General features: G+C 38.6%; 2 protein-coding genes across 7 annotated transcripts in view; both read left to right on the forward strand.

Annotated features, from left to right (window-relative positions):
- Positions 1-464, forward strand: part of LOC142985405 (xaa-Pro aminopeptidase ApepP-like) — a 34,881-nt gene extending 34,417 nt beyond the window's left edge. For all 4 annotated transcript variants that reach the window (XM_076133546.1, XM_076133548.1, XM_076133547.1 and 1 more), the window contains one exon: positions 379-464. The gene's annotated coding sequence lies outside the window, so the exon portion shown is untranslated. The remainder of the gene's footprint in view (positions 1-378) is intronic.
- A 1,232-nt stretch (positions 465-1,696) lies between these two features.
- LOC142985581 (xaa-Pro aminopeptidase ApepP-like) lies at positions 1,697-15,137 on the forward strand. Of its 3 annotated transcripts, none has more exons than XM_076133835.1 (18): positions 1,697-1,845; positions 2,587-2,666; positions 3,836-3,960; positions 4,601-4,772; positions 5,493-5,599; positions 6,238-6,373; positions 7,030-7,125; positions 7,951-8,024; positions 8,875-9,012; positions 9,531-9,602; positions 9,960-10,040; positions 10,599-10,729; positions 11,156-11,308; positions 12,821-12,953; positions 13,422-13,599; positions 13,945-14,036; positions 14,452-14,565; positions 14,901-15,137. In XM_076133835.1, the coding sequence occupies exons 1-18, from the start codon at positions 1,835-1,837 to the stop codon at positions 15,093-15,095; spliced, it is 2,088 nt and encodes a 695-aa protein (XP_075989950.1). In that variant the 5' UTR covers positions 1,697-1,834; the 3' UTR covers positions 15,096-15,137. The 3 variants fall into 3 exon arrangements, with proteins under 3 accessions (XP_075989950.1, XP_075989951.1, XP_075989949.1); XM_076133836.1 differs by having other exon boundaries at positions 1,699-1,960; XM_076133834.1 differs by lacking the exon at positions 1,697-1,845 and adding an exon at positions 1,968-2,147.
- Positions 15,138-15,191: the final 54 nt, after the last annotated feature.

A 15,191-nucleotide genomic window follows, 5' to 3' on the forward strand; every position in this document is an offset into this window, starting at 1 on the left:
TAAAAATATTATGAATTTATGAAAGGCTTATAAAGTGTTTTGTTTCTTTCACTCCTTAGCGAAATGAAAAAGAGAAAACATATTATAGTGGCTTTTTAACTAAAATAGATTTATAGTGTGCTTATAAGTAAATATCGCACTTATAATACAATAGTGTTGTAACTCAAGGACATCGACGAAGCTAGAACTACACTTAACACTCATAACTTTTAAACTCTCGCGTTGCATGTTTAATGTATAATAGAATACGGGAATTAACGCGAACACGCATTTTACCTTAGAATGCCTAACGTTTCGGCGCAGGTTGCACTCGGAAATATTTTTAAGCGGACAAAGTCGCGAGTGGATAAGTGTATTATTAAAAGTTTTTTGTTGCAGGTACACAAATATATTCCAAACAGTAAATATATCTATATGTATTTTATTACCATTTGTATAAAATACAGTTCATATTTGTAATTAAATATATATTTTATTTACACCTTACTGTCCCACTATCCCACTATCCCACTGCTGGGCAACGGTCTTCTCCCGTAATGAGGGAGGGGTTAGGCCTTGAGTCCACCACGCTGACCAAGTGAGGGCCAAGACTTTGCGTACCTGCAAGAACTGTGTTAAACAACTCTCAGACACGCAAGGTTACATCACGATGTTTTCCTTCACCGTTATAACAAGTGATCATTATTACTAATACACACATCACTTGGAAAAGTCATTGGTATTTTCGGGTTCGAACCTGCAACCACTTGCGTAGGATGTACCAACTTATACCACTCGGTTATTGCTGCAAATAATTGCGCAGTTTCAATGAAACTGGCCATGGCCAAATATAAATATTAAGGACATAATTCACACATGCTTTTATTGAGCAGTTTTGATCAACTTGGCCATGGCCGAATATGCCAGAACAAGTGCGCAATTTCAATAAAACTGGCCATGACCAAATATAAGTTTGAAGGATGTTTTTCAAGGTTTTAAATGTCAAGTGAGTTGAGAAACAATAATAAAAATAATCTTATCCTTTAGATAATGTTGCAGATAAGGTATCTATGATAATTTTTATAGTAATTGCTTATAAAAAATGTCAAATATATACATACTAGGATTTTTTAATGGTTTCCCTCGTACTTTTTTTATTAGGTAGTGTGTCATTGCCACGCAAAGATTTAGGTTCGAATCCTGGGTCTAACCAAACAGTTATTTTAGTGACATTTTGTTTAGAACTTACAAAATTCAATTTATAGATACACATTCTTCAGATTAACTCTTGCTACATACATATTCGGTTCGGCATTAATAGACCTAACCGGTAAAACCGAATATGTGTAGATGAACCCGATCGACACAAGCCGAACAAGTGAGTCGAGTCGGTTTTGTTGTTCGATCAATATTGTCGAACCGAATATGTGTAACGTTACTGACTAAATGCGGAAACTTTTCTTTTTTCTTTCAAGAACTGTGTTAAACAACTGTCAGACATGTCATTCATCACGATGTTTTCCTTCACCGTTATAACAAGCGATCATTATTTCTCATGCATTACTTTTGACACGTGCTGTGACTTCAAAGTACCTATGGACTTAATCATTTTGCGATAAAAGAACACTGTAACTTTATAGGTAAGTAATATTTTGCAATATAATAATCCAATGTAATTCCTAATATCTATATACTACCATTACATTAAAAAAAGTCGTTTTAGTTACAGTATTTATAACTCAAGAACGGCTGAACCGATTTGGCTGAAAATTCGTAGAGATGTAGCTTAGAACCAGGAGACGGAGTCCCGTTCAACTTTAAACCTAGTGGAAGAACACAACAATACCAAATAGTCATGATTTCCTGGTAACTGTGAATCTATTTTCCGATCAGAATTAGGCCCAAAACTCAAGAACAGCTCGACCAAAGGACTTATTGTGTTTGTAAAATTGTATTTAAGACACGGAAAATGTTTTTTACGGTGAGGAAAAATCGTAAGCATAGCTGCGCGGGTCAGCTAGTTGAATATATTTAATAAATAATCGTATTAAAGTAATTTAACAATCTTAATCTCTAATCAGTTAACGACTGTAGATAAATATTATCAAAAAAAATGTCAGTCCGTACAAAATGGCTGCCAAACACGGATTGATTTCAATATGTTTAATGTAAGTAAATATTATTTAAAATTTATTAAAAAGGCCTATTAATGTCCCACTGCTGGGCAAGGGTCTCCTCCCGGAATGAGGGAGGGGTTAGGCCTTGAGTCCACCACGCTGGCCTAGTGCGTGGACTTTGTATCCTTTCAAGAATTTTAGTAAAGTAAATTAATTACTGTCCCACTGCTGGGCAAAAGTCTCCTTCTATGATTAAAAAAAGATTTCGGTCTTAAATTCCTAAATTTTTATAGATAGTAGATATTGGTCTTAAATTCAACAATTTTCATAAATAGTAGACTATTTTTTTTTTCGCTATTTAAGCCTGGAGAAACTTAATATCTTGATATTAAGGTAAAGTAACAAGACCCTTAGTTCGATAGAATGTAGAAACGGATAGTTTTATCCGTAAAATCTATATTATTCAGAAGTTTTCATATTTATTTTACAGTCTAGGTATAAATTTGGCTTTAGGCCATATACCTATGAGCTATAGCTACAAGTCTGCAGAACCGGATGAAGCTATATACAGTAAGTATCTAACTAATACATATTTACCTTTTTTACTTCTGCCGGAATGAGGGAAGAGTCATGCCTTAAGTTTTTTAAATGACTTTTAACGCTATTGAATAGATAAACTGCCGCTAAATGTACCTCAGAAACCGGGGGTGAGTGCGGCCACTTCGCATACCTTCAAGAACTGTGTTAAACAACTCTCAGAAATGTTATTCATCACTATGTTTTCCTTCGCCGTTTTTACAAGGATCTAATACACACATCATTCGAAACTCTGCCACTTGTAGGGAATTTTTGTGAGGAAAGTGTGTGTGAGTGAAAATCAAATTAATTGAGACAAAATATGATGCGCTCATAATAATATAACTAGACAATGTTGATGATACTGTTGGAGGAACGAGATGATCGTGTTCCACCAACACAAAGGAAGGATCCTCCGACCAGGCGAGGTGATCATGCCTGGTGGGCCTAGGCTGTCCGACTATTCTAGTCGGGAACTTATATATATAGACAATTGCAGTGCAAACATCGATAGCGCGATTCAGGACTTGTGACGTCAGACACACTGCGCGTGGTGGTTGGTTGTGCGCTGGTCCCAGTAGATGTCGCTGTATGTAGCGATCCGCTACAATACAATGATAGATTAGTGGGAATCAGTTATCAATTCCAAGTACCTAAGTGACTATGGCCAGAAAGCAATTAGGTACCAAACTTTTGTGAGATGTCATGAGCAGTAAAGATTATTAGGATGAATCGATGGTTGGTTGGATACCTACTATTATCGTAAAAGTTTTTAAATAAAAACTATATAATGGTGAAATTTCGCTAATGTGTAGATTATATGTAACATGTAGGTACTATTTTTACTTTAAATATCTTGTCAAATCTATACTAATATTATAAAGCTGAAGAGTTTGTTTGTTTGATTGTTTGTTTGTTTGAACGCGCTAATCTCAGAAACTACTGGTTCGATTTGAAATATTCTTTCAGTGTTAGATAGCCCATTTATTGAGAAAGGTTATTGGCTATATATCATCACGCTACTACCAATAGGAGCAGAGTACCAGTAAAAAATATTTCGGAAACGTGGAAAATTTTGACTCACTCTCTCTTATGTGACGCAAACGAAGTTGCGCGGGTCAGCTAGTGTACTATGAAGCTCTCAAAACTCCTTCTTTTCACAGCAAGTGAGACATTATCTACAAAACTAACACGAGAGACGAGTGCTCAACGCTTGACTGCTGTGCGAGCGGCCATGTCTAGCTCTGAAGTCAACGCGTACATAGTCCCTACAGCTGATGCACATAATGTAAGTAGTTCTATCTATATCTATACTAATATTATAAAGCTGAAGAGTTTGTTTGTTTGAACGCGCTAATCTCAGGAACTACTGGTCCGATTTGAAAAATTGGTTCAGTGTTACACAGCCCATTTATCGAGGAAGGCTATATAACATAACGCTAGGTCCATTAGGAGCGGAGTAGCAACGAAAAATGTTACAAAACGGGGAAAAAATCACCCATTCTCTGTTATGTGACGCAAGCGAAGTTGCGCGGGTCAGCTAGTGTCATATACATGAACATTGAATTAACTGCCTCTGTGACGGAGTCGCTGACTGCCGCACGTCTCGTGTTTGAATCCTGGGTCAAGTCTTTTTTGCCGTAATTTGTCGATATTGCCCGGAGTTAGGAAGCTGAAGTTGTAGACCTATGCGCCTCGGAGAGCACTTTAAACCGTCGGTACTGCGCCTGAACTCTAGCTCCGGGCAATCTCTTAGAATTTTAAAACAGAAAATCTCAGAATAGACTTTTTAACCCGACCCAGGATTCGAACCCGGCGCATACACTACTGAACGTGCATCAGAGGCAGTTAAATTACCACTCTAATAAAAATATGCGAAAGAATATATTTGTTTTTATTAATAACCTTTATATTGTTTATCCCCCTAGAATCAGTACATAGCCCCAGCAGACGCCCGCCGGGAATGGCTCTCAGGTCTTCGCGGGTCATCAGGCACTGCTCTCGTGACAGCCTCCAGGGCCCTCGTGTGGACTGACGCGAGGTACTGGACACAGTTCGACGTGGAGGTTGATAGTAGTCTGTGGGAGCTGATGAGACAAGGTAGGTGTTCAAGGTTATTGTTACGTATAATCTTGTGACGTACTTTTTGCTGTTGGCGTATAGTTTGTGACGTACTGTTTGCTTTAAAAACTTCAGTTAGAAACGAGCTTTTTAGCTGGTCACGCAATTTGCAGCATACTACTTATTAGCCAATGGTAATGGCAGGCGGGTATTTCATGCTGAAAGAACAAACACAGCCGTAACAGTTTGCGGCGTAATGTGTTCTAACTGCGTTTAGTTTACAGCGGACATTTTGCTGTAACCAGATAAATTGCCGTGATTTGTATTTTGATAGCAAATAACTGCTCGCTATTTGTGCCATACTCTAACTACTTTTTATTCAGTCGTCGGGTGATCAAATAATCCTAACATTTAAATTTTCAATCTATACTAATATAATAAAGCTGAAGAGTTTGTTTGTTTGTTTGTTTGTTTGTTTGTTTGTTTGTTTGTTTGTTTGTTTGAACGCGCTAATCTCAGGAACTACTGGTCCGATTTGAAAAATTCTTTCAATGTTAGATAGCCTATTTATCGAGGAAGGCTATAGGCTATATAACATCACGCTACGGTCATTAGGAGCGGAGTAGCAACGAAAAATGTTACAAAAACGGGGAAAATTTTGACCCATTCTCTTAGGTGACGCAAGCGAAGTTGCGCGGGTCAGCTAGTCGCGTATAAAACCCGTTGCGTTATAATATTACTTTTTATTAATTTGTTTAGGTCAGGACTTATCCATCCAAGCATGGTTGGTTCAGAACATGCCTGCTGGTTCCTCAGTAGGTGTAGACCCGACCACGTACACGAGAAACGCTTGGCGGACCTTAGAAGTAAGTCATTTTAATACTATCATATCAGCTTAGCCTTTCTTTCAACTATTAGATCGGGGAAAAAGTCTTTTCGCATTATAGTATGTATGAACTTGTAATAAAATCTCTTTGGCTTCAAGAATCACAAATGAGTACATGGTTCATTAGGTTTCTTTCAGTGAGCTCGTGAGGTAACCAAATATCGAGCTTTTTTTTAGAGAAAAGATTTTATAACAAGTTTATACATACTTTGAAAAGTCTTTTTCCCCGACCTAATATGTTGGAGTCGTCTTCTAGTCTCACCGGATGCAGCTGAATACCAGCGTTTTACATGGAGCGACTGTCTATCTGACCTCCACCACACAGTTACCTGACCTGGGTTATAACACGATACCTCTCAGTGGGACTGGTTGTCAGACTTTCAACTTGAAAGTTTCAAGCTTCTGACTACTGTTAACGACTGTCAAACATCTTTGAAAATGACAGCCGGGACACACAATTTAACGTGCCTTCCGAAATACGAAAGTACTAGGTATGTTTAATATGGTCACCCATCCACAGAACTTCGACGAGTGTAGCTTAACCTCCGAGATCGATCCGCGCGGATGTTTAACACAATTTAACTTTAATGTTCTAAATAATTACTTTTCTTCTTCTAGACAGCGTTATCAGCAGTCAACGTACGTTTGGTCGCAGTGACTGATAATTTAGTAGATGTTGCTCGACGCAGTATTAATGATGGACCCCCGGCGAGACCCAACAACGCTCTGCTAGCGCTCACTACACAATATACAGGTATGGTTAGAATAATTATTAGATTTAAAGACTGAAAAACAAATTACATTGATGTCTAATAAATAAAAATAACTGTATTAAAAGTGCCAGTGGCGCATGGCGTAATTACCAGGTGACAAGTCGGCAAAATGCCACGGGCCCCCGGCCGGAGGAGGCCCCGATCAGAAGGAATCCCAACTTCTAACATTTACTATTTACTTTACATGTTTAGCAAAAAGAGTTTTGTCTTTGATTTATGAAATGCAATGAAAATACTCTTTATTGTACTGAATAAATAAATAGAAAAAGAAGAAGATACAAGAAAAAGAATAGACTTGAATAACGCCCAATCCCAATCGCCCAATCGGCCCATCCGATAAATTTGCCACGGGCTTCAAACGTTATAGTTATGCTACTGTAAAGTGAATTACAACTTTGAGGTATATTTAGAAAAAACATAAATGGGTTATGGCTAAAATTGGCAATTGTAAACGAAATTTAGCAAGGAGGTTAAATACTCGAAATTACTATTTAGGGTTCCTCTACCAAAGGGTAAAACGGGAACCCTATTACAAAAAAATACAGCCTTTTCTATTGTTATTAGACTTTATCCCACTTTTAACTTTACTTTTTAGTTAAACAGTTTAAATACTATAAATTAACTTTTGTTTCCATAGGAAGAGCATCATCAAACAAGATAAATCAAGTAGTACAACAGATCAATGAGGCTGGAGCGAATGCACTACTGCTTACAGCACTCGACGATATTGCATGTAAGTATAAAGTATAGCAATAATAATGTACCGAGTTTCATGGAAACTAGCCAACGGTGCAGGACTTTGTTTATAGTGTCGTGTGTACAATACACAGGTACACTCTCTATTACGTCACTCTCATAGTGCGCTGTGACGGTACACACGACCAGTGAGAGCTCAGACGCAGGACCATAGTGACACGTGCTCTCCGAGGCACGGAGGACCGCGACTTAAACTTCCTAACTCCGGGCAATCTATGAGATGTTTTTTAACAGAAAACTTAAACAGACTTTACGTTCTGACCCGGGATTCGAACCCGAGAACTCGAAGTATTCGAAGTGGAAATACAAATACAAGAGAAATAGACAATAAGTACGGATGAAGAAAAGCAAGGATGCTGTAGTTAAGTGTAGTTTTTACGTAAAATAAACATATTTTCTTCTTCCTTCTTCTTACGTCTCCGATATCTATACTAATATTATAAAGCTGAAGAGTTTGTTTGTTTGTTTGAACGCGCTAATCTCAGGAACTACTGATCTGATTTGAAAAATTATTTCTGTGTTATATAGCCTATTTATCGAGGAAGGCTATAGGCTATATAACATCACGCTACGGTCATTAGGAGCGGAGTAGCAACGAAAAATGTTACAAAAACGGGGAAAATTTTAACCCATTCTCGTAGGTGACGCAAGCGAAGTTGCGCGGGTCAGCTAGTGTAATCTATGCGACTACGGTGCAAAGGTCTCAGGTTCGGTCTCGTTCGGGCTTAAGTTCAAAACTCGCCTCGCCGAAATTCGGCTAGGAGGACATTATTATTGGTTTAATAAATTGAAATTGTTCCAGACACCCTAAATCTACGCGGTTCGGATATTCCTTACAATCCTGTCTTCTTCTCCTACTTGATCGTAAGAGCTGATGTAAGTATCTAACTTTTAAGTTAATGATCTCTTGTTATAACGGTGAAGGAAAACATCGTGACTTGAATTGAATTGAAACCTTGCGTGACTGAGAGTTGTTCACCGTTATAACAAGTGATCATTATTTCTAATAAACATACTTATAAATTGAAAAAAATATAACTTAGACCACTCGGCTATCACTGCACACAATCAATCTATCAAAATATATAAAACTGTTTACTGACTGATGTACAACGCACAGTCGAAACTACTGAACTTGACATTTGCTATGAACATTTCTTAGTAAGTGTAGAGGAGATTTTTGGAAATTTCCCTCTCCAACTCTCCAAACTTCATGAGGGCAAAGCTGCGGGCAGAAAGCTCTTCTTAAATTGATACTAACCACCACTGCGCCACGGAGGCAATTAAATAACTGCCGCCATGGCGCAGTGGTTTGCGTCAGGAGGTCGCGGTTTCGATTCCCACACGGAACAATGATTTGTGCGATCCACAAATAATTACGGGTCTGGTTGTACTTTGTGTCCGTTGTTTGTATGTTTGTAAAAGTCCCCGCGGCACAAGAGCAATACTTAGTGCGTGAGTTGCCTTAAAAAAAACAAGGTTTCACCGCGATGTTTTCCTTCACCGTTATAACAAGTGATCGTTATTTCCAAAAAAAAACCTTTAAAAAAATAACATTTTTATTTATTTATTTAATAGGAATAACAAACGGTTACACATTGTGTCCTTAACAACTAATATCATATATAAATGTTTGGGTAAATGTGCACCCACACCGTTATCCACAGGTACAGTTTTCCCTAATATTTAAGGGATTATATATCTTGTTATTTATTATAATTTTCAGGTAACTACAAACAATGTGATATTATTCTGGGGCGCTGGGACGCTGTCAGCTGACATCGTCGCTCATCTGGCCTCAGAAGGCGTCACGGTCGACTGTCGACCTTACAATACTGTGTTCGATTACCTGGCTAGTTTCTCAGTAAGTATTTATATTACCACATAATAGAGATGACTAATTTTGTTATTTTAGTCCATCTTGTAGATTGTGAAAAATAATACACACGTATTTGTAATTTTTGTGCATTAGTGTCCGGTTTTTTAACGGCCGAAACGCAAATTTCGGTTCAGTTTCGTTTTCGACAGCAAAACCTGCCGAAACTACGGCCGAAACCGAAAGTGCTTTCGGGAGATTTCGAGCTTGAAGACTCCTATCCATATGTCTTAAATTTATTGATTATAAAGGCGTTTTTTTTTATTCTCCCTTAAAAAATGACCCTTGTAAAGAAGTTTCGGTTTCGATTTCGGCCCAATCTGAACTGGCCGAAATTCGGTTTCGGTTTCGGTCGGACACTATTGTGCATAATCAAATTATTACCGCGATACATTGAGTTAAAAAGACCACAGTTAACAAAGTTAACCTCGGCAAGCGTAGCTTAACCTCAGAGATCGATCCGTGCGGCTGTTACTTATTAAATTACTTTAATTATTTATTTTCAGACTGAACTGGGCGCACAAGGCAGTATTTGGGTTCCTGACGGTGGAAGTCATGCCGTATATTCAGCTATTGAGGTAAATATACATTATTTTTTTCAACCCATTACTGTCCCACTGCTGGGCAAGGGTCTTCTACCGTGATGAGATTAGGCCTTGAGTCCACCATGCTGGCCAAGTGCAGGTTGGGGACTTTGCATGCCCTCAATAAATGTATTAAACAAATTTTAAGCATGGTTTTTACGATGTTTTCCTTCACCGTTATAACAAGTGATCATTATTTCTAATACACACATCACTTGGACAAGTCATTGGTGTGTTGCCTCGGGTTCAAACCGTCGACCACTTGCGTGGGAGGTACCAACTTATACCACTCGGCTATCACTGCTCATAATAAAAAAAATCTATTAATTAATTTATTTTGTCTCTATGTAGCGTGGACCGGCTCGTATCATAGTGGCGCCTGAATCACCGGTGGCACTCACCAAGACTGTCAAGAATCCAGTGGAACTACAGGTAATTTATATAATACATTCTATTAGATAAATAATCTTATGTCATATTAGGTTGTCATATTGTGAGGTTAGATATTATTTAAACTGAAAACAGCTTGATATTAAGACGAATCTAGAGTTTTCCTTTAGGGCGTTTTATCTGTGTGATGAGCACGAGTAGATACTCGTGTTCTGAACCTGGTTGAGCTACTTTCCCACTGCTGGGCAAGGGTCTCCTCCCGGAATGAGAGAAGGGTTACGCCTTGGGTCCACCATGACCAATTGCAAGTTGGAGACTTTGTATACCTTCAAGAACTGTTCAAAAGATCCGAGGCATGCAAGGTTACATCACGAAGTAATCATTATTTCTAATACACACATCACTTGGACAAGTCATTGGTGTGTTGTCTCGGGTTCGAATCGTCGACCACTTGCGTGGAAGGTGCCAACTTATACCATATGCTATACATTTAAATATTAACTGCTTGGATACGTAGCCAGCGACGCCGCCATGGCGTCCTAGTGAGGCAGGGCTCTAAGTAAGTCTATGAGTTTAATAAGTCATTCTCTCTTTCTAAAGGGTTTCCGCACAGCGCACATAAAGGATGGGGTAGCAGTGATCCGTGCGTTGTACTGGGTGGAACAGCAAGTGGCTGCCGGCGTCAACGTGACTGAAGTAGACCTATCTGATAAACTTGAGGAGCTGAGAGGGTAAAACTGTCTATAACATAAATTTAACCCATTTATGTCCCACTGCTGGGCAAGGGTCTCCTCCCGAAATGAGGGAGGGGTGAGGCCACCACGATGGCCAATACGGTAGTTGACTTTCAGTCAAATTAGCTACTCCTTATGAAATGTCAAAAACACATTTTAGTATAGAAATATAGTGTAGTGACGTCACTATTGCAGATTTTCGTTGATATCTAATAAGTGTCTAATAAAATGTTTCAGTCTGTTATAATTACAATTTCAATATTATTTACGAAAAAGGCTACATAGCCTGAGCATTTTAGAAAAACCTTTTACGCGTACGAGTTTAATAATTTTTCGTTAACCCAGTCAAGTACCCAATTACGAGTGGTGACTTAGCATACTTTCAAGAACTGTGTTAAACAAGTTATTTAATTACTTCAACAGCGAAGAACAAAACTTCATGGGTCCGTCGTTCGCCACGATCGCGGGCGCGGGGTCTAACGGCGCCATCATCCACTACAAACCTCTGAGGGAGGGCCCTCAGAGAGTGATCGGACCTGATGATATGTTGCTTGTGGACTCCGGCGGACAGTACTTGTAAGTATAGACAAAGATTTCAACTTTTTATGAAATTAAATGAATATATTTATTTTCTAAGAATGTAGTACCTATATATTTTACATTTTTAGATGGTACATAGTACATATTAATGATAGAATCCTTTTACATTCTGCCGTTGAAGCATGCAAAAACATATCTTATAGTTTTGATTTTAATTCAGTTAGTTTTGAATTAGGTAATTCTTAATTATATGAAACAACTTTCAAGCATAAGTACTAAGTACTTATACAGTTGTTGACTAAAACTTGGCTACTTCAATTGCGTTATCCGTCGTATATATGTATATATGTACTAGCTGACCCGGCAAACGTTGTTTTGCCAAATAAATAAAAAAAAATGTGTCACTTAGGGTTAAGAAAAATCTATGTTGTCCGATTCTCAGACCTTCCTAATATGCTCACAAAATTTCATGAGAATCGGTCAGGCCGTTTCGGAGGAGTATGGCAACGAAAACTGTGACGCGAGAATTTTTTTTTTTTTTTTTTTAAAAGACAACTCCCGCACTAAGAATTGCTCTTGTGTCGCGGGGACTTTTACAAACATACAAACAACGGACACAAAGCACAACCAGACCCGAAACAATTATTTGTGGATCGCACAAATAATTGTCCCGTGTGGGAATCGAACCCACGACCTCCCGTTGCCGTGGTATCAGCGTGGCGACCTAAACCACTGCGCCACGGAAATATATTAGATAAATGTATATGTTACTGTAAAAGCCCGAACTGTGGTATATCCTAAGATTTTCCGGTATATCCTAAGATTTGCCAACTCTCAACGGTAAAAGTCCGAACGTTCTTTTATTTCGAACTTTTACCACCATTTAATTGGCAAATCTTAGGATTTACATAACGACACGGTAAAAGTTGATTATCATGTGTTTGAGCCGTAATATAATGATATTGCTAGGGATATAATTATATGCCGTAATATAGTTATAATGAGAGTTTGAAGATGTCGCCGGAGCCCCGCTTCGCGGGGCTCCTCCTCATGGGTGGTTAAAAAAAAAATAACCACGAAGGCTGAGGTGGGAGCTTCGCTTCGCTCGCTCCCACCTCAGCCTTCTAACCTAACCTACCCATGTCGGTTTGCCCAAAACTCCTTCTTTATAACTATAAAATTATTTTATATTAGCTACATTTACCTGCCCCTGAGGTATATCCTAAGATTTACCAAGTGAATAGGGGTAAAAGTTCGAAATAAAAGAATTGTTCGGACTTTTACCATTAAGAGTTGGTAAATCTTAGGATATACCGGATAATCTTAGGATTTACCACAGTCCGGGCTTTTACAGTAACATATATATTATATTGGAAGGTATTTATGCATTATGGTGAGTCGTTGACACGACAGTAGAAGACTGACGAAAATAAACAATCTATGGAATGACCGCGCCAACGGTTGCTTAACCCACAGATCGTTTACCGACCGGTGAGCGCAACTGGCTATGGGCGCCTCCCAAATACTAATTAACCCTATTTTGTTCAGGGAAGGTACCACAGACATAACTCGTACTCGTCACATGAGCGGGTCTCCGACGGGTCCTCAGCGCCGGGCCTTCACCCGCGTCATGAAGGGACAGATCATGCTCGGTACTGCCGTCATGCCTAGAGGGACTCTTGTAAGTACAACTAACTAGCTTCTGACTGCAATTGGGTAGTTGACTGGGTTAACGAAAAAATATTAAACTTGTCCTCTTAAAAGGTTCTTCCAAAATATTCGCGCTTTGAAATATAATGATGAAATTGTAATTATTGCAGACTGAATCATTTTTTACGTCATATTTCTATACTAAAATGTGTTTTTGACATTTCTTAAAGATTAGCTGATTTGACTGGTAGTTAACTACCGTATTTTTAGGCGTGAAAAGATTTCAGTTCAAAAGTATCTTATGTGTTCACACATACAGAGAGTAAGTATAGGCTATATATCATCACGCTACGAACAATAGGAGCTGAGAACCAGTAAAAATGTAACAAAAACGGGGAAAATTTTGACCCATTCTCTTTTATGAGACGCAAGCGAAGTAGCGCGAGTCAGATAGTAAATTAAATACGTGTTTAAAAAAATATATCTATTTTTACCCCAGGGCCACGTAGTAGAAGTCCTAGCTCGCAAAGCCCTGTGGGACATAGGTCTGAACTACGGCCACGGCACCGGCCACGGCGTGGGTCACTTCCTCAACGTGCACGAAGGTCCCGCCTGGATCCTCAGTGGACCGAGCGCTAACGACCCAGGAATTGCACCCGCCATGATTTATAGTAATGGTGAGTTGTTGTTTGTTCGTCGTATGGTTAGTGGTCAACCTAGTGTCAAAGTTGTTCAAGCCCGAAGGCCTTTGACCCATGGCTTAGAGAAAATTTTGCCAGAAAGCTTTAATTTTGACAGAAAGTCAAAATCATTGAATTTTACTTAAACAGAGAAATCCACCAATATCTGGTTTATATTGATAGCTAAGCTATCAAAATAATATAACCCAGGTAACTGTGTTGTAGAGGTCAGATAGACAGTCGCTGCATGTAAAATACTGGTACTCAGCTGCATCCGGTGAGACTGGAAGCCGACTCATAGTTGGAAGAAAGGCTAGACTGATTTATTATTTTTTTTTACAGAGCCTGGATATTACGAGGTTGGTGAATACGGTATCCGTCACGAAGACCTGGTGGAGACTATAGAAATGACAGCCGATGCTGATCATATACGAGTAAGTATTCAGTTCTTCTCGTCGTATGGTTAGTGGTCAACCTAGTGTCAAAGTTGTTCAAGCCTAGCCTTTGGCATGACTTAACGACTGTTATCTTAATAGACAACAACCGGGACTGACTTTTTACTTGCCCTCGTAAAAATTAAAAAGAGACCCTACTGAGCTTCCGCTGTCTGTCCGTCTGTCGCCAGGCTGTATCTCATAAACCGTAATAAGCTAGGACGCGGTAATAAAATCTCTTCGGCTTCAAGAATCACAAATGAGTACACGGTTCATTAGGTTTCTTTCAGTGAGCTCGTGAGGTACCCAAATATCGAGGATTTTTGTGTAGAGAAAAGATTTTATTACAAGTTCATACATACTATAATGCGAAAAGACTTTCTCCGACCTAATATTATATTTTGTATGTTTGCAGGCTGATAGAATAGTGGGTGACTTCGGTGGTCGCGGTGCTGTCGCCTTCCACACCATCTCGTTAGTGCCTCATCAGACCGCCTGTCTTTGTTTGGAACTGCTTAATGATTTTGAGGTTAGTAGAATAATTACCTACCTATAATTGTGTATGATTGATTAAATGAATTTGTGTTAAAAAGAGAGTATGACTAGGAATCAAGATTCGATTCCCAACTCGGCACGTGTGCGATTTGGCTGATTTTAATGAACATTTAGGTATGTAGTTTCCCTAAGTTTACCTAGATACTACTTATTAAAAACTTCTTCGGAACTTAATAGACAACTTATAATTATACTAATTTTACTCGTAAAAGTACCTAATTGATAAGAAGGTACTCATAAAAAGCAGAAAAGTCATGAGAATTTATCTTTTTGTCTTGAATCCGTTAAAAAATCTTTATTTTTCCACAGATTAAATACCTTAATGATTACCACGCAAGAGTATTAAGTACAATCGGACCTATTCTACAGTCAAGAGGTCTAACAGCTGAATACCAGTGGCTGGAGAAAGAATGCGCGCCAATGACAAGAGGCGCCGCCATTAATGTTAAATCTACGCCTATTTTGGCGGCAATCGGTGCTATGTTTATACGATTTATCATGTAATTTATTATTTTATGTAAGATTAAATTAAACTGCTTTTATAAATTGGGGTCTTTTGTTATATTTCTGAAAAAAAAAACTTTATAAGTGCCAAAAAAG

This window comes from Anticarsia gemmatalis, chromosome 30 (assembly GCF_050436995.1).
Source record: "Anticarsia gemmatalis isolate Benzon Research Colony breed Stoneville strain chromosome 30, ilAntGemm2 primary, whole genome shotgun sequence".
Classification (NCBI taxonomy): Eukaryota; Metazoa; Arthropoda; class Insecta; order Lepidoptera; family Erebidae; genus Anticarsia; species Anticarsia gemmatalis.